Raw genomic sequence first — 22,069 nt, 5'->3', positions numbered from 1 at the left:
AATATAAAAGCAGGAAATTTTTTAGCTAAAATCAATACATTATTTTTACATTGACCAGCTGTCTGTAAAACGAGCACATCAAGTCTGCCAACCGCCCACCCACTGAGCGTTAGAACAGATTTTATTTAGCATTCTTTATACTTATTTTCTGCTGTCCTTGGGAAAAGCTCCTAGCAGCTTGTGTCAGAATGCCAGGGGTTTCCCATCTAAACACAGATCAGGTCCAAACCTCCTTCACTTCGCCTGGAATGTCTTGTCTCATTATTACTAGTCATCAAGAGAGAAAGGCAACGTATTGTAATGTTCTTATGTTACAGACTGGGAAGCGAGGTGAAGAATGTCTTGTCTCATTGTTACTAGTCGTCAAGAGAGAAAGGCAACGTATTGTAATGTTCTTATGTTACAGATGGGGAAGCGAGGTGAAGAATTCTGATTTTTCTGTCGGCTACTAGTTCTCATGAGTCAGGGTCTGAACCCCTGCCTCCCTGAACATATGAAGTTGCCTTACTGAATTGGACCAGTGGTCTATCAACATCAGTATTGTCTGCTCAGACTGGCAGCGGCTCTCCAGGGTTTCAAGCAGAGGTCTTTCACGTCACCTACTAACTGCAGGTGCAGGGACTGGAACCTGGGACCTTCTGTGTGCCAAGCAGATTCTCTACCTCTGAGCCACAGTTCCTCTGATTCCAGTCTAAGGCTGCATCTTCCACCACACTCACTCTCAGTACTGTACAATAGCAACAGAGTCAGGGTAAGGGGGCAGGACACTTGTGCTACCCTGCAATGCCAGCGTAATATCAACTCAACACTATTGCTCCGATATGCCTGTACAGGAGAACATACTGACCAAGTGGCTATTCTTCTGGGCAATAAGCGTTGGAGCTGCTCTAAGCAGGCAGAGAAATGACATGGCACAGACTTTGTGGAGCTTTCTCAATTCAAATCGCAGGTGAGGGATTGCATGTCCCCCTCTAAGGGTGGGAGGGAACCAGGCAGGGGGCAGGGCAGAAAAAGCCCTGGCCCTGGTCGAGGCCAGCCAGATACTCCTTGGGCCAGGGACCACCAGTAAGTTGTGGATTCTGGATTTTGTAATACGCCCTGAGCCTGGCCTTCGGGCTGGGTAAAAATGCAATAAAATAAAATAAATAAAAAATAACACATTACTTTCCTCTTGTGCTGGGAGCCGCTCCACAAAGGGGAATATCCAAACAAGTGTGATTCCGCCACAGGCAGTCTGAAATGGCCCTGCTCCACCCCAGGACAGCTTCAGCTGGTGATTCTCTGCTTGTGCAGATGGGCCTCGGCAAGCAAGCTTACGTCAAATGATACTGAAGCAGACAAAGAAATTCTGTGCGTAAGAGAATGGAGCTCAAAGTTGCCGATAAGGGTTTGTCCAAGGAAAAAGGGATCACTTTGCTCATTTGTCTCTCTGTGAAATCAGCAAACAGAAGACTTTCAAGGATTTCAAGCAATAATACCGGCTGCTGGCTGTGACCAAGCTAACAGTGCTGTCCGGTACAGAGTGAGCCAATCTTCCAACGTTCCTACAACACAGCACAAATATTTTCAAGTTGACTGGGTGGGTGGGGGCAAATAAAATATGTGATGGATTCTGATTAAAACTCTGCATTGCAGCTTGATAAAGGAAGAGAGGAGGATTCAGAACCAGGCCTTGCCAACCTTCGAAATTGGAACACAGCTTAATGCACGCTAAGAAAAAAATGCAAGAGACCACGAGGTTTTAATCATCTGCGTTTCGCTCATGCACATTGACAGGAATTCTGGGAGTGTTCTCACCCAGTGCGCGGAGTCCCTTAACGTGCCAGTAGTGCAAATTACAGCTGGGCTTTTAAATAATAATTTACTCATTTATGATTAAAATGTTAAATTCACAGTCCTAGTCAGCATTACCTCCCCCACCCACGTGACACAGCAGATTAAAGAAAGGGCAAGTTTAAAGTGCACCGAAGGTGTCCCACGGAACCTTTTTAACAAACATTTCACAACGCAAATCGCTGTGGGGGGTGTAACCTGGTTATGTAAGAATCCCGACGTAGTCGGGTGTTTGCTGTTCAAGGATTCAGCAGAGACTGGGAAACAGTCCTTTGGCATCAATCCCGGGCACATCTTTTGGAGTTTCCAGGCAGTGAGCTGACAAATAGTGTACTGTGCACGTTCAGTGACCAGCAAGTATGACGTGAAGACTCGTCTCTCATAAGCTGCCTGTCTTATATGAAGAGAGTCTCTTTCCATTACTTAAGTTTTTTTAAAAAAAATTTGGTGCAATCAGAACAAGCTACCCCACTCCGTCCTGCTACAGTAACTCTTGCTCATCGTCCTCCGACCCGGAGGGTCCTTGTCGCACCTCTTCATACCATTTGTTGGTGAGGGTTTTCATCTGTATCCGTCCGTGGTGCAAGTCCTAAGGCAAAGGAAAATGATAGCTTCCTAGTTATTTATTTATCTACTTCATTCATATCCTACCTTGCTTCACAAAGTGGCTTACATTTACCTCCTCTCCTACATTTTATCCTCACAACAACCCCGTCAGGTAGGACAGGCTGAGACCCTGCGACTGGCCCAAGGTCACCCCATCAAGCTTCCTCGGCAGAGTAGGGATTCGAACGTGAGCCTCCCAGATCTTAGTCCAACACTCGAACCAGCACACCATGCTGGCTTTTAGGGAAAAGGCATTCTAGTCTCTCCCTGCACATGAGGCAGAACAGGCTTAGTGGTCAGGGCATCAGACTAGGATCTGGGAGACCCAGGTTCAAATCTCCACTTCGCCATGGAAGCTCAGCGAGTAGGGAGGGGCCGTGGCTCAGTGGTAGAGCATATGCTTGGCATGCAGAAGGTCCCAGGTTCAATCCCTGGCATCTCCAGTTAAAGGGAATAGGGAGGTAGGTGATGTAAAAGACCTCTGCCTGAGACCCTGGAGAGCACCTGCCGGTCTGAGTAGACAATACTGATTTTGATGGACTGAGGGTCTGATTCAGTATAAGGCAGCTTCATGTGTTCAACCTCGCAAGGTGGTGGTTGTGAGGATAAAATGGAGGAGCAGCAAATGATGTTTTAAAGCCACTTTGTCCCTTTGGGGAGCAAAGTGGGATATAAATACCTAAATAAATAAAGTTGTCTTGTGTATATACATTAAACACAAAACTGCTAAAAGAGGGCATAAGGGGGGCAATTTACACTAATACAGACAAAGAAGGATTGGGTAACCCCTGGAACAGAACCTGGCATCTTGAAATCCCAGCTTCCATTTCTCAAGTGTGCTTTACGCACTATGCTCTTCATGTGTGAACCTAAGATGTTTTTAACAAATATAAAGACTGAATAGGTCTTTATATAGGCGCAAAAACAGGCATCACTCAGGTTTGTCAAAAAGTTGGGACTGTCCTCAACCAGGGCCAGGGCCTTTTGGGCTCTGACCCCAGCCCGGTGGAACTCTCTGTCTAGTGAGACACAGGCCCAGAGGGACGTGACTCAGTTCCACAGGACCTGTAAGATGGAGATGTTGCTCCAGGCCTATGGTTGAGGCAGCAACAGTTCCACAGATCAACTGGCCTCCCTTCCCTCTCCTTCCTCCTTCGTTCATTCTTTCATTATTCTTTGGCCTCTTGCCTACAACCATGGTGGCCTTCCTCACCTTCAGGACAGAACCAGTGTGGTGTAGTGGTTAAGAGCGGTGGTTTCAAGCGGTGGGCCCTGTCTGGAGAACCGGGTTCGATTCCCCACTCCTACACATGAGCGGCAGAGGCTAATATGGTGAACTGGATTTGTTTCCCCACTCCTACACATGAAGCCAGCTGGGTGACCTTGGGCTAGTCACAGCTCTCTTGGAGCTCTCTCAGCCCCACCTACCTCACAGGGTGTCTGTTGTGGGGTTACAGAATCAGCATTGCTGACAGATGGCCATCTAACCTCTTCTTAAAAACCTCCAAGGAAGAAGAGCTTACCACCTCCCAAGGAAGCCTCCCGAGGAAGCTTTCCTTTCGTGGCATGCATATTAGTCTTCCATAAAAGTGACTAGTCGCACATTTTTTTTTGTGAGCCTGCCTGCCTTTACATACCTCTGCCTGCCTTTTCAAAAACGAAAAATGGAATAAACTTTTGTAAAACCTACTGAGCCTATTTATGTGTTTATTTAGCCTGGTCATCTGGAGGCAATGCCTGTTTGCCACAGGCGACCAGTTAAGTTGCTGTTTGCAAACCTGACCTACCCGGTACTCTGGTTTTAGGTGTACCTGATGATCAGCTTGATAAGATGGATTTCTTGACAGCTAGACTGGGAAACTATGGCTACTAATGAACCCACAGGAATGTACTGGTTTCCCAGACTGGCTGTTAAGAAGTCTGCCCCATCAAACTGATCAACAAATCCTATGATGAGTACGTCCCACCCAGGGAGATTTATTACAGCTAAAACAAGGAGTCAGCACAGATCAGGCATACAACTAACCCCATGACTCCTTACTGGAAGGCACTGCATTTTACTTCCATTGCAGGAGCTCATCTGCAATCGACCCTACATCTGCATGAGCCCCATCAAAGCGGGTCAGCTCAGAACAGGGTTGCCGACCTCCAGGTGGTGGCTGGAGATCTCCCGCTATTACAACTGATCGTCAGCCGACAAGAGATCAGTTCTCCTGGAGAAAATGGCCGCTTTGGCAATTAGACTCTATGGCATTGAAGTCCCTCCCCTCCCTAAACCCCGCCCTCCTCAGGCTCTGCTCCAAAAATTTCCGGGTATTTCCCAACCCAGACCTGGCAACCCTAGCTCAGAAGCAGCCTTCCTGACCTCATTACTGTGCCTGACTTAAAATCAGAACTCACCTCTTGTGTAAGTCGTCTGGTAAAGAAAGGATTCAAGTATTTGGCATCAAACCACATGAAGCCTTTGAGGTCCTGGCGCTTTATGTAGTGGGCTTCATACTCTTCCTCTGTGAGTTCTGATAAGTGTTCTGATTCAATGGTATTTCCCTAGGAAGTTCGGAGAAAGGACAGAGAATGACCGTCAGTATTGTAAATACCTCCTCCTTGGTGTCTTTGTTCTTCGGCCTCCTCTAAGTATTCTGTTTATTGAGACTGCAGCCAGAGTAATGGGACAAAAGCATTGCCAATTTTATAACATGAAAAAGATCAGCATGGAGAGGAGAGGAGAAGAAAAGAGAAGAAGGAGAAGGAGAAGGAGAAGAAGAAAAGAAGATTTGCAGCAAAATGGAAAGCAGATAAATGCCCAAGGTTAACGGAATGGAAGAACAAATTAGCTGAATATGCTGTCGTAGCAAAACTAACATCGCATATATAAAAAAGACCAATATCAGAATTTTAGGAACAATGGAATGCATTTTATACATATATGGCTGAAAGTTTAGGTGAGAATTAAAGCAAAAAGAAAAAAAGATTTAAGATATAAATGTTTTATAAGAAATTCTTCTGTAAAGCAAAGATAGAGGAAAACAAGATTAAGATGTACTGTGAAAGTAAGGCAAAGTTAACTTAGTATGGAAGAGAATTATTAGAAATGTAAGTAATACATTCTATATATAGATGTTAAACTCACTAATTGTTATATGTATGCTCCAATATTAATAAATTTCTTTTTAGCTCCAAAAAAAAAAGACCAGCAGAAAGCAGAAATGTCTATGCAATAATAACCACTGATTGACAAGGCAATTTGCATCAAACTGGAATGACCAATGCAGATTTTAATTAGTAGCAGGCTTGGCCCTTATCAGAGGGAGAAATGTGGAGGGACAAAAATAGCAAAAACACCTGCCAGGAACCTGCATTTAACCAGAAAGATTTACTTGCACTGCTGTCTTGCCTCCGTAATGCCCAGTTGCTTTTCATGGTTTGCTTCCATTGCAAATAGGCCGGGAATGGGGGGGGGGTCCTCTCAAGACAACCTAGGCCAGGGTCTTCTCATGCCTTTCAATTTTGGCCCTGGAACTCCCACAGTCATCCTGAAGCTGGTGGCCAATTTTGAGATTCCTGGAAGAGTCTACAGTGGAGGAGCACCACTGCGGCATTGACAGCTGCACAGTAACCATGCTTTTGCTGCGTAGAGCAAGGAGCTGCCCTTTGTCTGAATGCTTACTCGGTTATCCCACCGTAAAGTGGCCTGCTCTAGAATGCTACCTCTGTAAGAAGCAGCAGAGGCTGAAGGTAGGGGTAACCGTTTTGCAGTGCATCTACTTGGGCAAGATGGTCACCTCAAATAAGCTCTTTCAGGCTCTCTTCCCCTCCCTCTCCTTCACAGAATGGCACATCTGCTTGATTTTGAGTCCCTCGCCAGTAATTTACATCTGCCCCTTATCGCTGAAGTACGCCCTGCCCTCTTTGAGTGACGGGTGACTCACCATTGATGTTTTCATCAGCCACTTATGGGTGACTCAGCCCCATCAGGCAGCTCAACGTCTGCATTTCAATGGCGAGGTTATTTTTAAAAAAATTTTTTTAAGGCAGCTGACTCGTAATTCGATTGTGCTACATTTATCATTCGGATGCTGAAAGCCTGCTCCAAAAGCAGCAGATTAAGGAAAAGGCAGAAGATCTATGCACAGAGAGGAATATTCAGGGGTTTCACGAATCCCCGGCCCGCTTGCTCCTCTTCTGCCTTAATTCCCATATAGTTCAGCAGGCTGTCACAGTGCCTGAAAGCTGAGAATCAATTTGCTCAAGTCGGGGGCGGGGGGGGGGAGGGGGGTTGGAGAGCTCACCATTTTTTCCGTCTTGCTGAGGTTAATATCCTTCTTGTTCTTCCGACGGGCTTTAGACTCTTCAATATCGATCAGCCTGATTAAGGGCATGGTTCCTCCGCCCAGCAGTAAAATGGTGAACAACACGATGATGATGGTGGTGGTCCCAATCAGCTGCCGCTTTTCTATTGGTTCCAAGCCCAGATGGAGACTCAGGGCATAGGGAATGGCCCCGCGTAAGCCTGAGAAGACAAAGACAAAACAAAAAACAACCCCAGAAAATTTCAAGTGGGCAGCAGCATTGGTCTGCAGTAGAAGAGAATGCCCTGACCTGGATGGGCCAGGCTAGCCTGATCCAGTCAGATCTCAGAAGCTAAGCAGGGTCGGTCCTATGCCCTATGAAGAAAGGTTAAAATGCTTAGGGCTGTTTAGCTTGGAAAGAAGGAGGTTAAGGGGAGACCTGACAGAGGTCTATAAAATTATGCATGGTATGGAGTGGACAGGGAGCTTTTCTCCCTCTCCCATAATACTAGAACGCTGGGTCATCTGCTGAAGCTGGAGGGTGAGAGATTCAAAACTGATAAAAGGAAGTATTTCTTCACACAATACATAGCTGAATTGTGGAACTCCCTGCCCCAGGATGTGGTGATGGCTGCCAACTTGGAAGGCTTTAAGAGGGGAGTGGACACGTTCATGGAGGAGAGGGCTATTCATGGCTACTAGTCAAAATGGATGCTAGTCGTGATGCATACCTAGTCTCTCCAGGATCAGAGGATCATGCCTACTATATTAGGTGCTTTGGAACTGCTTGACTTGATGGACCTTGGCCTGATCCAGTTTTTTTCCCCAACAGTCTGATGCGGTAGGGTCTTATCTAAACTTTTAGCAAAGTGCTATTAAACATGCATAACTTTATTTGCACCCAATCATCTGCTATTAACCCTGCCTCTCCCTTTCCTCCCTGTGTGTCCCCCCTCCCCCTGTTGAAATCCCTAGCGTAAGCCCCACAAGGCAGGGATCTTGTTGTGGTTATGTCTCTCTGTAACATGCAGTGTCCTTTTGCAGGTCCAAACAACAACACATTGTAATTAAATAGCACCCCCCCGAGCCCGGTGTTGCCGGGGAAGGGCGGGATATAGATAAGAAAATGAACAAATAAATAAATCCTTACCGCTAAACCACATGATGAACATCATTTTGGGGGTGATCTTGTGATCGCGGAAGAAATTGAGTAGGTAGGAGAGTGGGAAAATATTGACAGCTCTGCCAAAAAGCACGAGTACCTGTCAAGAGCAAGCAAAGTTAGCTACAGGATGAAAGGGAGAATTCCAGAGAGCTGGGGCAGAGGAGCAATTTCAGTATGGTACCAGGGTGGAGGAGAGAGAGGTTTAAATCCCCATTCTCCTATGGAAGTTTGCAGGGTGACCTTGGAAGGATTGCTCTCTCAGCCTAACCTACCTCGCAGGGTTGTTATGAGGATAAAACGGCCAAAGGGAAAATTGAGTACGTCACCCTGAGCTCCTTGGAGGAAGTGCAGGATAAAAAACAAAGTGTGTAAATCAGGGGTGTCAAACTCAATTGTTACGAGGGCCGGATATGACATAAATGTCACTCGGTTGGGCCAGACCATGCCTCACCAGCCCAGACCGAGGGGGGGGGGGCTGCCTCGGCTGACTTGCAAGCCAGATAAGAGCTCTTAAGGAGCCGGAGCTGGCCTGCGGGCCTTATGTTTGACTCACCTGCTCCAATGTCCTTTTTACAACGATATAAGATCGCAGTACATACTCCCCGTATTGTCAACCATCCCTGGGAGATCTGAAGAAGCTAAAGTTTCCCTTCTCTTAGCATACTCCTCCCGGGAGATAACCCCAGAAGTAGGTTTTGCCTTCGGTCTTGTGGGATCCGCAAACAGCTGACGGAAAATCTAACCTCATAGATTATCTTTCTTCCTCCTATTCAAATCATCTTTCTCAGAACCATTAACAGTCTTACTATTTTGACCTAACTTTTAAATTTTATTTTATCCAGAGCTGATCTTGCATTGAAATAAATTTGATTTGATTTGATACCCCTGGTCAAAATAAATACAAAACGTTATCAGAGCAGTCCAAACAGGAAATCATTGGTGGAAGGGAACAGTTCTGACCCCTTCTTCCAGCCAGTTCACAGGCAGAGCTGCTGCTGATCCATTTTCATTCAAGCTGCTTAAAAAGCCCGGGTTAGGCACCACCTCCATTACTACAGCTGAATAAACCTGTTCCAGATACAAGCTGCATATATTTACCAGACACTTGCTGAATAGCAACAAGTGAGCAGCATTAAATAATTTAAGGCCAAGATGGCATTAATTAAAAGCCCGAGGGTTAAAGAGAATGCAGATCTCGCTCCCCGCAGGGGATGCCCGGGGACAGTCCGTTTCAACTTAATAGCTCCCCGTGGTGGAGCAGCTAAGAGGCAAGGAGACGTTTTCTCTCGAGGGCCAAAACGTTGCTCTTGGTTACAAAGCGATCCCTCCTCCCTCGAGGTTTCCCTGCTTTCAGTGAAGAAGACAGCAAACATGACCAAGGTGATTAACTTCTTTCCACGAAAACAGAAACAAATCCTACCCCCCACCTACATTAGTAAAGAAAAGATAGATAGCATTACCCAGCATGAAGAAGAGGAAGAAGAAGAGGAGCTGTTTTTTTATATGCCGACTTTCTCTACCACTTAAGAATCAAACCAGCTTACAATCATCTTCCCTTCCCCACAACAGACACCCTGTGATATAGGTGAGGCTGAGAGAGTGTGACTAGTCCAAGGTCACCCAGCTGGCTTCATGTGTAGGAGTGGGGAAACCCACCTGTTTGAACACATGAACACATGAAGCTGCCTTGTATGAATCAGACCCTTGGTCCATCAAAGTCAGTATTGTCTACTCAGACCGGCAGCAGCTCGCCAGGGTCTAAGGCAGAGGTCTTTCACATCGCCTACTCATCTAGTCCCTTTAACTGGAGATGCTGGAGATTGAATCTGGGACCTTCTGCATGCCAAGCAGATGCTCTACCACTGAGCCACAGCCCCTTTACCAGATTAGCGTCTGCCACTCATTTGGAGGAGTGGGGAATCAAGCCCAGTTCTCCAGATCAGACTCCACCACTCCAAAGCACCGCTCTTAACCACTACACCACACTGGCTCTAAATCTAAATAAACTAATCATCAGTATTTTGTGACAGAGCGGATAAAGCAGGGCTATGGGTTCGATATATAACCAGCAGATAACAGCAATGGCCCCCGTGACCCCACCCAAATGGGAATGATGTTGGGGTCTGCAGTGGGGGGAAGGAATCAGATAACATTGTTCCCCTTCCTCTGCTACTGGAAGTGCTCTTGCACTGATAATCCTACAGGAGCCAAGCCTTTACATTCTGACAACCTCAGATTTCATTTTGCAATGGAAGCAAATGTCTAAGTCCTGAAACACTTTATAAGCCATAACTAATATATGGAACTTCCATGTTCAGAGGCAATATCTCTCTTCGAGCACCAGACCTGGTGGACAAACCACAGGCTGTGGCTAAGTGGTAGAGCCTCTGCTTTACAGGCAAAAGGCTCCAGGTTCAATCCCCAACATCTCCAGTTAGTGTAGTATAGTGGTTAAGAGGGGTGGACTCGAATCTGGAGAACCGGGTTTGATTCCCCACTCCTCCACATGAGTGGCGGACTCTAATATGGTGAACCGGGTTTGTTTCCCCACTCCTACACAGGAAGCCAGCTGGGTAACCTTGGGCTAGCCACGGAGCTCTCTCAGCCCCAGCGACCTCGCAGGGTAATTGTTATGGGGAGGGGGAGGGAAGGTGATTGTAAGCCGGTTTGATTCTTCCTTAAGTGGTAGAGGAAGGCATATAAAAACCAACTCTTCTTCTTCAACCACGTGGGGTTGGAATCTAAGGGGCCATCCGACTCTCAGGATGAGCCCTTCCATGAACAACAACACTTTCCCATGAATCTCCCACTCACTGAAGGCCTCCTTCTGGGAGACTTTTTCAACAGTGAAAAATTGGGTTGGACCCAACCTAAAGCTCTTACACTACTTCCAAAAGTATCCCCGACTGAAGCTTTGACCTGACTTTATGGGGAAAGCCTCTCACAACTGGAGTGCAGCCACCAGGAATGTCTTGCCACTATTCCTGTTTTACACATGGGGAACGAAGGCTGACGAGCCAGACGATCCGCTGGGTTCCTGGCAGAGCAGCCGAGAGAATTCAGGTCCCATATATTTATGGGACACTCTGTAAACATTTTGGAGGCCCTATAAAAGGCAGACCGGCAACAGTTCACACAAAACAATGGGGGGGGGGGAACAACCACTGAACGCAAATAACTAATAAATACCTACTATGCACCAGATGACAAAGGACATTTCAAACTTGTGAGGAAAGCTAAAAATCGACAGGCCCAGAAAAGCAAAAACGCACGTTTCTGAAAGAGAGAACACACAGAGATAAGTAGTCAAACAGTGGAAGGGTGGCCAATTCAAAAGTGTGTGCATGGCCCTTTTCCCTCTGCAGTATATTAATTAATACTGGCCACATTTGCCTAATCAAACAGAGTGGGGAATTTAAAAACCGCTTGATGTGCGTGCAGCTGCATTTATTAGCAAAAGTTATGAGAAATGGGCGTAAACTTTTTTTTTTTTTAGAGGGGTCATCTTACATTCAGGGTCATCTTCCTTTCAGGTCAATACAATATTTATTTTTCTGTGCACCAGCTCTCACTATCGCATGTTTAAGATGGGAAAGGCCAGCCGCTTTTCAGTCCGGATCTGTCAGTATCGTAAAGGTCTCAGTCTTCCCACTCAAAAGAGCGAGGCTTCTATTTAGAAACGGAGACTTTCTAAGAACGGACTGCATCCTCTGGGTTTATCCACCTTCCTTCCTTCTAATTGCCCATCCATGCTGTGGGTTCCCCTCCCCACCCCCATCCCCCCAAAAATGTCTTGATATCCAAAAGCTATGAACAGAAATGAAGGCATGTTGAGTTTCTTGCATCTAAAAATAGCCAGTGGGGGAAAAGAAGTCAAAGAGATCTATTTTGTTATCAATCTTGTGGCAAGACTCAGCCAGAGCCTTGAGGACGAGGGAGAGAGATTTACTGCACATTCTATCCTGTTTGTCAGTAAAGGTGACTTTAGACTGTTTGGCAGACTCCGTATTAGTAAGTCAGTTTTGCAGGGATGGGCAGAAGAGACGGGCCCACAGGCCAGATTACACTTCTGTTCCTCTCCGCATTTGTTTGCCTGAAATGACCTACAGAACATTCAAAATGACTGGTCGAGAATACATGTGACTGAGGAGCCGGCCTGTGCTGAAAGAGTTGTGTGTTCACACACCCGACACAGGTTTTGCAGTTTGAGGGTGCTTTTAGATCAGTGCCTACTAATGGGAGGTTCGGGTCTCCCCCCCATGGCATGTAGAGCCTTTAAGCCTACTTTGGTTGATACACCAGTTGCAGACAGGGTTGCCAATTCCGGATTTGGGGAAATTCCTGGAGAATTAGGGAAGCAGCCTGGGGAGGGGAGGGGCCTCAGCAGGGTATAATGCCATAGAGTCCATCCTCCAAAGTCGCCTTGCTTGTGGGCTTCCTGGAGGCACCTGGTTGACCACTGTGAGAACTGACTGGTGGACTTGATCGGCCTTGGTCTGATCCAGCAGGGCCTTTCTGATGTTAATTTAAAATGTGTCACTGCTTGGTTTTGCAGTTGCCAAGCAATGAAATAATGAGTGTGAACCCTCATCACCAACCCACCAATTTGCATCCATGTGCAGCTATCTGCTATTATATGAGGGCAAAGTGCATGATTCTCGCCCTGCCATTCTGTCCTTATGGCAACACTGACAGAGACCTAGGCGGGATTCATGACTGACGCCTCACCTGGGTCTCCCCAGCCCTAATCCAACTCTCTAATCACTACACCACATTGTCTAGTGTGCAGGGAATACGAATCACTGGGAAGGGGTGGAGAGGATGGGAACTGAGAGAACGGCAGCACGTACCGCACATGAACGCAACGGTTCTCAAAGTCTGCTGCATCAGGATCTGCGTAACTGGAGATAGGTTGTGGTGAGTGTAGTGAGACATTACGATGCCGGAGAACAAGATAGCCATGATACCTGGGGGAAATAATGCACTGTCAGACAAGTAATGCTTCACATATCCGTGCATCATTTTACAACTATTTCCCATGAGCAAATTTTTATCTCTGTTATGGAACAGGGAAAGCAAATCAAGCAGTGATTCCCTGCAGCTGACTCAGGTTGAGGGGTTGTATTATTCACAATAATTGCATGCCGTCAAGTCGCAACTGACACATGGCAACCGGGGGACCCTGGGGTTTCCAAGGCAAGAGGTGAGCAGAGGTGGTTTGCCATCACCTTCCTCTGCATGGCAACCCATGTCTTCTTTGGTGGTCTCCCAGCCAAGTACTAACCACAGTTGACCTGCTTAGCTTCCAAGCTCTGATGAGATTGATCTAGGCTGAGCTATTAGGCTGCTGGTTGCATTATTGCTGGGACATAAATCTGGCAGGCTAAAAGGGTGTCTTGAAGTCAGTGGACTCCGAAGGGGTGTAACTCTGCTTACGATTGCACTGCTAAGCACCTGGTTCAATCTGTATAGGAATACCCAAGGCCAAAACTGAGTCGGGGAGGAGCCATGGCTCAGTGGTAGAGCCTCTGCCTGGCAAGCAGAAGGTCCCAGGTTCAATCCCCGGCATCTCCAGTTAAAGGGACTAGGCAAATGGGTGATGTGAAAGACCTCTGCCTGAGACCCTGGAGAGCCGCTGCTGGTCTGAGTAGACAATACTGACTTCATTGGACCAAGGGTCTGATTCAGTAGAAGGCAGCTTCATGTGTCTTTCACAACATCAACCACAACAAAAAGGCAGCTGCTTCAGCACTCCCACAAGCTTAGGGGGCTCCTCCTGCATATGCAAGAGCTTCCTTATTTACTTCAAACTTACTGGGGGTCCATCGAAGTCTGTATTTGTCCCTGAATGGGAAGGGCCTCTCTATTGTGCAGGTGTTCCGCATTTGCATTGAAGCTCATGCAAAGTTTTTACACCAGGCTACCAGAGACTGAATCATTGTAGGACAAGTTCAACCTAGTCCACCGTTCCCTGCTCTAAATAGGAAAAAAACAGACAAATGACCGAAAGCCATTCTAAACTGGGGGAGGGGGGAGGTATCATCTGTGCTTCCAGCTGGGCTCTGACCTGATTGCAGAAAGACAAGACTGCATCAAAGGAAGTGGGATCAGAATTTGGAATTTCATACCGAAGTGGGGGAGAGGGAATGGTTTCTCCGAACAACTGGAATCAGGACTAACAGCTGCATCTGAAACAGATTACGGCAGAGCAACCAGTGCTGAACTGCATTCACTCAAAAGTGGATTTCTTTTCATTCTCTGCAATGTTCTCATTTGCAAACCACTTCAGATGCTTGACGAAGCCACAAGCAAAGGTGCCCTTCAGATGCCACCCCAGCTGAGGAGTAGTAGTTAGTTTTTATACCCTGACTTTCTCTACCACTTAAGGAAGAATCAAACCAGCTTACAATCATCTTCCCTTCCCCTCCCCACAACAGACACTCTGTGAGGTAGGTGGGGGCTGAGAGAGAGTGACTTGCGATGCAGAGGGAGGCAATGGCAAACCACCTCTGTTCATCTCTTGCCTTGAAAACCGTTTGAGAAGTTCCCATATGTCGGCTGCCACTTGACAGCACATAATTATTATTAAAGGCAGTTCATGGGAGGGAAGGCATCTTGGCCATCTTCTGCGCATGGAGTAGGGGTCACTGGGGGTGTGGGAGGGGAGGTAGTTGTGAATTTCCTGCATTGTGCAGGGGGCTGGACTAGATGACCCTGGTGGTCTCTTCCAACTCTATGATTCTAAATTACGCAGAACTTTGGGCGACTGGGGCTGAGATGGCAAGGGAAAGGACTGGGCAGCTACAAGATAACCGGCACTCCGGCTCTGTCGTATGGACAGGAAAAGAGTCACAATTTTTTGTTTTTTTTTAAATTGAGGACATCTCACAGGAGCCCTTGGTAGGTGGGGATAGGCCTCTGGTTCATTCATTGCCCAACCCTACCCAAGATGAATCACAAGAAACAGGGCAGAGTACACAGCTAAATAAATAACAGTCATACGAACAAAAGCCGATGAAAGAACATGTTTGCCAACGGGGGATTTAATATCCTGTTTAGCCCAAACCAAAAAGAAGTTTTAATAAGATCTGATTACAGTGAAATGCCATCAGCTCTACTGAACAGGAATGGAAGAGAACAGGTCAAAGGCAAAGAATCACAGAGTTGGAGGGTACCTCCAGGGTCATCTAGTCTAACCCCCTGCACAATGCAGGAAAAATGCATCTGCGAGAGATTATTGTTCTTGGAGGAAAAGTTGAACGTTTCTCTAGTTACAGTATCTCACCCCCCCCCCCAAATATCTCACCGTTCAGCTATTTGCTTTTGAAGGAAGTTATTCTCATTTTGCTTTTTCAAAAGTGATAAAATTTAACACGGTTCATTGTGAATTTTCTGTACCCACTAGCTATGTATTGTGGCCTCTTCGAAGTTACCATTAGCTTGTGCTGAATTTCAAAACGCAGACTGGGAAGTGGGATCGCTATTTCAGCCTGCTGTGAAAACTTCAGGCGCAAATCCACTGGTTCAAGCTCGCTACGTACCACAACACGGAGCTCTAGGAAAGGGGACCGAACCATTTCAATGCTGAAATGACTGCATGTAGCATCCTGCGAGATAACGCTTGAGAGAGCCCTGGTCCCCTCCGCCTTTTGCCAAGCCCTGTGGCTATACTCATTCTGATGTACAAGTCGCTGCATGACAAGCAGGAAAACATTCTTATGTGACACAAAGAATAAGGGGAAATGGCCGTGTATTTGCATAATCTGAAAACAAACATTGATCTGATAGTAACTGACAGGCTCAGCAACCCTCAAAAATGTCATAAACCCTTGGCTGGTTTTTAAAAAATGCTCAGTTATGTAACGGTGCAATTTTTTTTAGAAGGCAATTCCTAACTCTTCATCAAGTCTTTATTAAATCAGTGAATTTGCTCCAAACACTCTAATTATTACTAGTTCCATAGTTTTGCAGTTTCACGCACGAATGCAAGTGCTATAAAAGGACAAGAATCTGTTTCTTTAAGGAATTTTTGAGGGCAAGAGGAGAGCTTGAAATCTGTTCAAATACACAAGTGTTACTGTTTTTCCTGGAATCGAACTGGCCATCAAATGAGCCACTTTCTTTTGGAATCTGCCTGGATGCAATTGTGATTAGTGTCCCTGTACAACTGTGGTTAACAACCAGGAAGTAAGAGGATACAAAACCCTGTAACATGCAAGGTAAAACAGATTTCAAGCACTGATGAGAGGCGGACTTAAGACTAAAAAGATTCCCATTCGCAATAAGTTGTGGAAATTTTGTGTTTGCAGAAGGAAAGGGGGACAATTTTTCAGATCCTAAGGACTGACACTTCCACTATTTGAGTACCATCCCTCACTGTGGCAAAATCTCATGCAGAATTACACAAAGTTAACCCCTGCTTTACTGAAATGGTCAGAGCTGCAGTTGTGTGCCGTATGATTCTCTTTGGATGTCACAATGAACTGTGTTTAAACCACAGATCATTCACATGACATTAGTGGTCACATATGTGAGGGGAAAGTGCTGGTTCTGGGCTAAAAAACAAGGGGCAGTCCTTCATAATTAACACATGTCTTTCTTCTCTTTTGTTCCTTTCAACATATGCAAGATTCACCAAGAACCAGTGCTTCACTATATGTCCTGTGAATCAAGGCAAGGACATACACATCCTGAGCAGACGCTTCCAGCTGATCTTGTATTGAATCATAGAGTTGGAAGGGGCCATGCAGGCCATCTGGTCCAACCCCCTGCTTAAGGAAAGGATCAGCCTAGAGCACCCCTGACAAGTGCTTGTCCAGCCTCTGCTTAAAGACTGCCAGTGAGGGGGAGCTCACCACCTCCCTAGGTAGCTGATTCTACTGTCGAACAACTCTTACTGTTAAAAACATTTTCCTAATATCCAGCCGGTACCCTTCTGCCCACAATTTAAACCCATTATCGCGAGTCCTATCCTCTGCTGCCAACAGGAACAGCTCCCTGCCCTCCTCTAAGTGACAGTCCTTCAAATACTTAAAGAGAGTAATCATGTCCCCCTTCAACCTCCTCTTCTCCAGACTAAACATTGAAATAAACTGATCAGACATGCACTCCTCTACTGGAAATGCTCTCCATGGTTAAAAAATAACACCTGACCCAATGCTGGTCAGGGTTATCTGTAGCTTTGGTTTCAATGAACCTGCTATGTATTCCTTCTTTCAATTTGAGACTTAAAGCAGCTTCAGAAAGATATCGCGGACAGGTAAATTCAGTACTGCGCTGGGTTGAATGTTATTTTCCACCTTGAAACTCTGAACCCATCTGTCCCAAAGATGTTGATCTCCCTTGCTCATGAAAAATGCACACAACCCAAGCAACTTTCAAAAGGCCTTTTGGGTTGAGTGTCATGGAGACAGGAGCACCGTTAGTACCCCCACTTATTCTGTAAAGGCTTTACAGACAGAAAAGAGTTTTTATTACAAACATTAGGGTGCATGAGAGCTACAACTCTTGCAGAAAGTTACAGGGGAGAAATACACCAAGAAGCAGAAGTCTCAAAGAGCTGAAGCATGACTACAAACCAACTCAGCTTTCCCTTCGAGCTTATTCTTTTCGTTGCTTACCTGAGAGAGAGATGCCTTCCGAAAGTCCGTATGGAAGATAAGCAAAGATGATCATCATTCCAAACTCCAGGGAGGGAGTTTTCCGCAAATCGATGTGCTTTAACACGTCAATATCAAACCGGTTAAGGCAAAACACAAGGAAGGCAAAGCAACACAAAAAGATGGTTAAAAATAATGTGCACAGCCCATTATAGCTTATCATCAGGGCAGAACAAGAGGATCCGGTAGTCCTGGTGTGTTGTACTAGTTAGAGTGCTGGACTAAGATCTGGGAGACCCAGGTTCAAATCCCCACTCTACCACGGAAACTTGCTTGGTGACCTTGGGCCGCTCACACCCTCTCAGCCTAACCTATCCGACAAGGCTGTTGTTGTGAGTCCAAATGGAGGAAGAGGAAATTATATTTGAGTCCCCACTGGAGAAAAAAGCAGGGTATAAATATCCAAACGTATGAATAAGGAATCATGTGTCTGTGACCTATAAACCTTATTCACCCAGAGGCACAGAGCGCCTCTCTTGTGTTTCTCACACATGAAGTTGCATTCTATGGAATCAGACCATCGGTCCATCAAGGCCAGTATTGTCTACTTAGACTGGCAGTGGCTCTCCAGGAGCTCAGGCAGAGGTCTTTCACATCACCTGCTGTCTGGTCTTTTAAAATGGCTATGCCAGGAATTGAACCTGGGACCTTCTGCATGCTAAGCAGATGCTCTACCACAGAGTGAGCCACAGCCCACTCTTCATGTTATTTAAGCGACATTATTTCAAGAGACACGACATATGCTCATTTTCCCATGCAAGGAAGCTCAATGTTATAAGAAATGTCAAAAGAACTAACAGTTCAGTCCTTAAAAGAGCTGTACCCTTCTACGTCCACTGCAGTCAATGGGTAATACTCTGCTTAGGAATACACTGTAAGACTAAAGCACAGGACAGGCTCACTCTTTGGATAGGAATGATTAGATGATTAGATTACAACAGGAACCCCAGCTCTTCAGCTCTGTTAGCTTAACCTTTAATCCTGCCTTGTATCTCTTGAAGAAGAGGAAGAAGAAAAAGGAGGAGGAGTTGGTTTTTATATGCCGACTTTCTCTACCTCTTAAGGAAGAATCACACCGGCTTACAATCACCTTCCCTTCCCCACAACAGACACCCTGTGAGGTAGGTGGGGCTGAGTGTGACTAGCCCAAGGTCACCCAGCTGGCCTCATGTGTAGGAGTGGGGAAACAAATCCAGTTCAACATGTGGAGGAGTGGGGAATCAAACCTGGTTCTCCAGATCAGAGTCCACTGCTCCACGCTGGCTCACTTGGTGTGTCACCTGGGCCGCAATGCTATGCACAGCACAGCTTTCTAAATCTTCCTGCCTTCAGTGGGGCTTCAGCCACCTAATGGCACAGAGCACTGTAGGGGTCCTAAGCTGCTGACAAGGCAAGGATCTTTGTTTAAGTCACTAGTGGGCAAGTTGGTAAATGTGTCTGAATTGCAGACTTTCTCGAGGTTTTGGCTGAAGATAACCATGCAGGGAGTTTCCCCAAGACTTTGCATATCTGGTCTTTGCTTCTGAGCCAACTATCAGCATACAAAATGCTCGTGTGGAACAAGGGCTGTTTTACCACTCCTGTGATGCACACGGATTTTTGCTAATCTTAAATCATTCTCACCGGATGCTTGCCCCACGCTTTTGAAGCATCCGAGTACCTCAGAAGACTCTTTTGGCACCTTGAAGACTAACAAATTTATCACCACACTTTTTTTGTGTGTGTGACTCAGAGCACACGCGATTGGATACTAAAAAAATGACACCATAACTTCCCTAGGCACATAATAGCTAATGCACTTAATAGCTAATGTTTGGTCGTAATAACTGTTCGGTTTAAAATGATTCCTTCCTGACCTATCTCCAAGCAAATAGGATGCTGCCCCTGCTTGGGGAGAACCTTTTCAGCATCTGAAACAGGAGTGTGATTTCGGGAGTATCCATCAGAAGGAAGAGGGGGTATAGATTGGTAGTTTGGCACATGCTTCACTTGCAGGAGATCTCACGTTCAGCTCCTGGCATCTCCAGGGTTATCAGTAGGTGGCAGGAAAGAACTTTTCTTTCCCCAAGACCCTGCAGAGCTGCTGCCAGTCAGAGAAGACAATACTGAGATACAGTCTGACTGGATAGGAAAAGGAAAGGAGGGGAGAAGAATCAATTCTGAGATTCACCGGTGGGGGTTTCTGATACTGATCCTGAATCACTGAGCAGGTTTGTTATCCCGCACGACTTCCCAGATTAAAAAAAATAATATCAGTAAATAAATCAATTTTTTTCAAAAGTAGTAAATCCTCCTTTGATTAAACACTGTAGAAGAAAGGCATCATTTTGATTTCATTTATATGCTCAAATCATCCTGGATTAATCTTCTATGGCATGTATGAGTAGAATCCAACCAGGTTTTCTGCTTGTGAAAAAGGAAGGGGGGGTCTTCTTTGACCACCAAAAAACCTGTGGGACTTGCATGGATAGAAGACATGCAGGCCAGGGTTTTTCCAGGGGGGGGGGGAGATTCGGTGAGACTGTGCGAAAATGCTGTTTGGATCCGACCCCGTATTTGTTCTTTGTTAGACACAGCTTTCAGGAGACATGACTCTACGTAGTCATTTTGCTCAAGAACTACCAAAAACCAAGCAACTAATTAAGATCCTTCTCTCATTAGCATTAGTTTGGCTCTTCCGCCTTTTCATGTGGATGCTGCTTCTCATGGCAAGCGAGCACAGATCCACAAACTGGGGATACCTAATGACGGAGGCTTTCTATAATCAGAATAAAAGACTAGCACTGCAGCCAAACAGTTGCGGCATAAGAGATGTTGAGGCTCAAACCGGCTTCACACGGGTCTTCTATCTAAGCTGGCAATCCTTGGGGCAGGGGGGAGGTACAGGAAAGGCACATAATTTTACCTTTAACCCTGGCTTGAGTGATGTTTTGGCTATTAGATCCCAGGAAATACTGGTAATGAATTCACTCTCTAAATGTTCAGAAAGTATTAGGTGCTGTCTCCACAACCGGAAACTGCATGCCCCCTTATACTCTGACCTGGATAGCCCAGGCTAGCCCAATCTTCAGATCTCGGAAGAAAAGGTTAGCGCTGTCCTATGGGGAGCGGTTAAAATGCTTAGGGCTGTTTAGCTTGGAAAGAAGGCGGATAAGGGGAGACATGGTAGAGGTCTATAAAATTATGCACGGTATGGAGAGTGGACAGGGAGAAGCTTTTCTCCCTCTCTAATAATACTAGAACAAAGGGTCATCTGCTGAAGCTGGAGGGAGAGAGATTCAAAACAGATACAAGTATTTCTTCACACAATGCATAGTTAAACTGTGGGACTCCCTACCCCAGGATGTGGTGATGGCTACCAGCTTGGAAGGCTTCAAGAGGGGTGTGGACATGTTCACGGAGGAGAGGACTATTCATGGCTACTAGTAAAAATGGATACTAGTCGTGATGCATACCTAGTCTCTCCAGGATCAGAGGAGCATGCCTACTATATTAGGTGCTGTGGAACACAGGCAGGATGATGCTGCAGTCATCTTGTTTGTGGGCTTCCTAGAGGCACCTGGTTGGCCACTGTGGGAACAGACTGCTGGACTTGATGGACCTTGGCCTGATCCAGCATGGCCTTTCTTATGGATGGGAGACCACCAAGGAATTCCAGGGTCGTTACGCAGAGGAAGACAGTGGCAAACCCTCTCTGTTAGTTTCTTGCCTTGAAAACCCTATGAGGGTGCCATAAGTCAGCTATGACTTGACGGCACTTCTCTCTCTCTCTCTCTCTCTCTCACACACACACACACACTCTGTATTTTGTATCCAAATTGCTTATAAAACTTTTGGCTTCCATTGTTTGTGTACTTCTCCAAGGCCTCCTTCAAACAAACACCAAGCAGCATGGATGCCACTTGAAATTCAATCTCTACCACAGCTGCTCCAGACAGCTGTTCTGTGTGTAATGGCTCACCAAACAGAATCACCTACCCCAATGCAATTTTCTTCATGGCATGAAAAACCACCAGCAAGAATCCAAAAACAACAGCAGGGTAATTGTTTATTAGGGCTAACTGGGTTTGGATTTCATTAGAACCTCTTCTTCAGACTGTATGTGAAAGAAAACAAGCAAAGCAAAACTCATGAGGGAGAGAAGCTGACTTTGGACCGTGTGGAAAGCCCAATTCCACAACTGTAGCTGCCATAAAATGGAGAAGTATTTAGGCCTGATAGTGAGATCCTGCAAAGTGGAGACAGAAGTGGCTTTTCCCCGTGGCTTTCCCCCCATCACTTCTGGCCCCATACACTGCTTCATTTTATCCCCTCGTTTCTGCATGTATTTTTGAGCTTTAGTTTTCACTTTTTTTTTTCCTGTTCTTTTGAGACCACTTTGACCCTGATCTTTGTCTGGAAGCTGAATTTGAATTAGTCTTTTTTCTCACACGTAATGTTTCTGTTGGTATTCTTTGTCACATACACCAGCCCACCTTTTTGATGATTGGACTGCCATCATCACTAAACCACTCCCT

At 46.0% G+C, this 22,069-nt stretch overlaps 1 protein-coding gene and 1 non-coding gene across 2 annotated transcripts in view; both read right to left on the bottom strand.

The window, feature by feature from the left end:
* Window positions 1-2,314: 2,314 nt before the first annotated feature.
* Window positions 2,315-22,069, bottom strand: part of SLC9A8 (solute carrier family 9 member A8) — a 56,803-nt gene continuing 37,048 nt past the window's right edge. Inside the window, exons 11-17 of the mRNA XM_056844881.1 lie at window positions 17,514-17,619; window positions 12,744-12,860; window positions 11,087-11,169; window positions 7,879-7,990; window positions 6,729-6,949; window positions 4,840-4,986; window positions 2,315-2,422 (exon numbers count right to left, since the gene is read on the bottom strand). Of these exons, the coding sequence (XP_056700859.1) occupies window positions 2,315-2,422; window positions 4,840-4,986; window positions 6,729-6,949; window positions 7,879-7,990; window positions 11,087-11,169; window positions 12,744-12,860; window positions 17,514-17,619 (894 nt within the window). The remainder of the gene's footprint in view (window positions 2,423-4,839; window positions 4,987-6,728; window positions 6,950-7,878; window positions 7,991-11,086; window positions 11,170-12,743; window positions 12,861-17,513; window positions 17,620-22,069) is intronic.
* Window positions 18,173-18,246, bottom strand: TRNAA-AGC (transfer RNA alanine (anticodon AGC)). Its single transcript has one exon. It is a non-coding gene; the product is annotated as a tRNA-Ala (tRNA).

Source organism: Euleptes europaea, chromosome 2 (assembly GCF_029931775.1).
Source record: "Euleptes europaea isolate rEulEur1 chromosome 2, rEulEur1.hap1, whole genome shotgun sequence".
In the NCBI taxonomy this organism is placed as follows: Eukaryota; Metazoa; Chordata; class Lepidosauria; order Squamata; family Sphaerodactylidae; genus Euleptes; species Euleptes europaea.
Note: the sequence above shows the minus strand (reverse complement) of the source record. Positions and strands in the feature narration are given on the sequence as shown.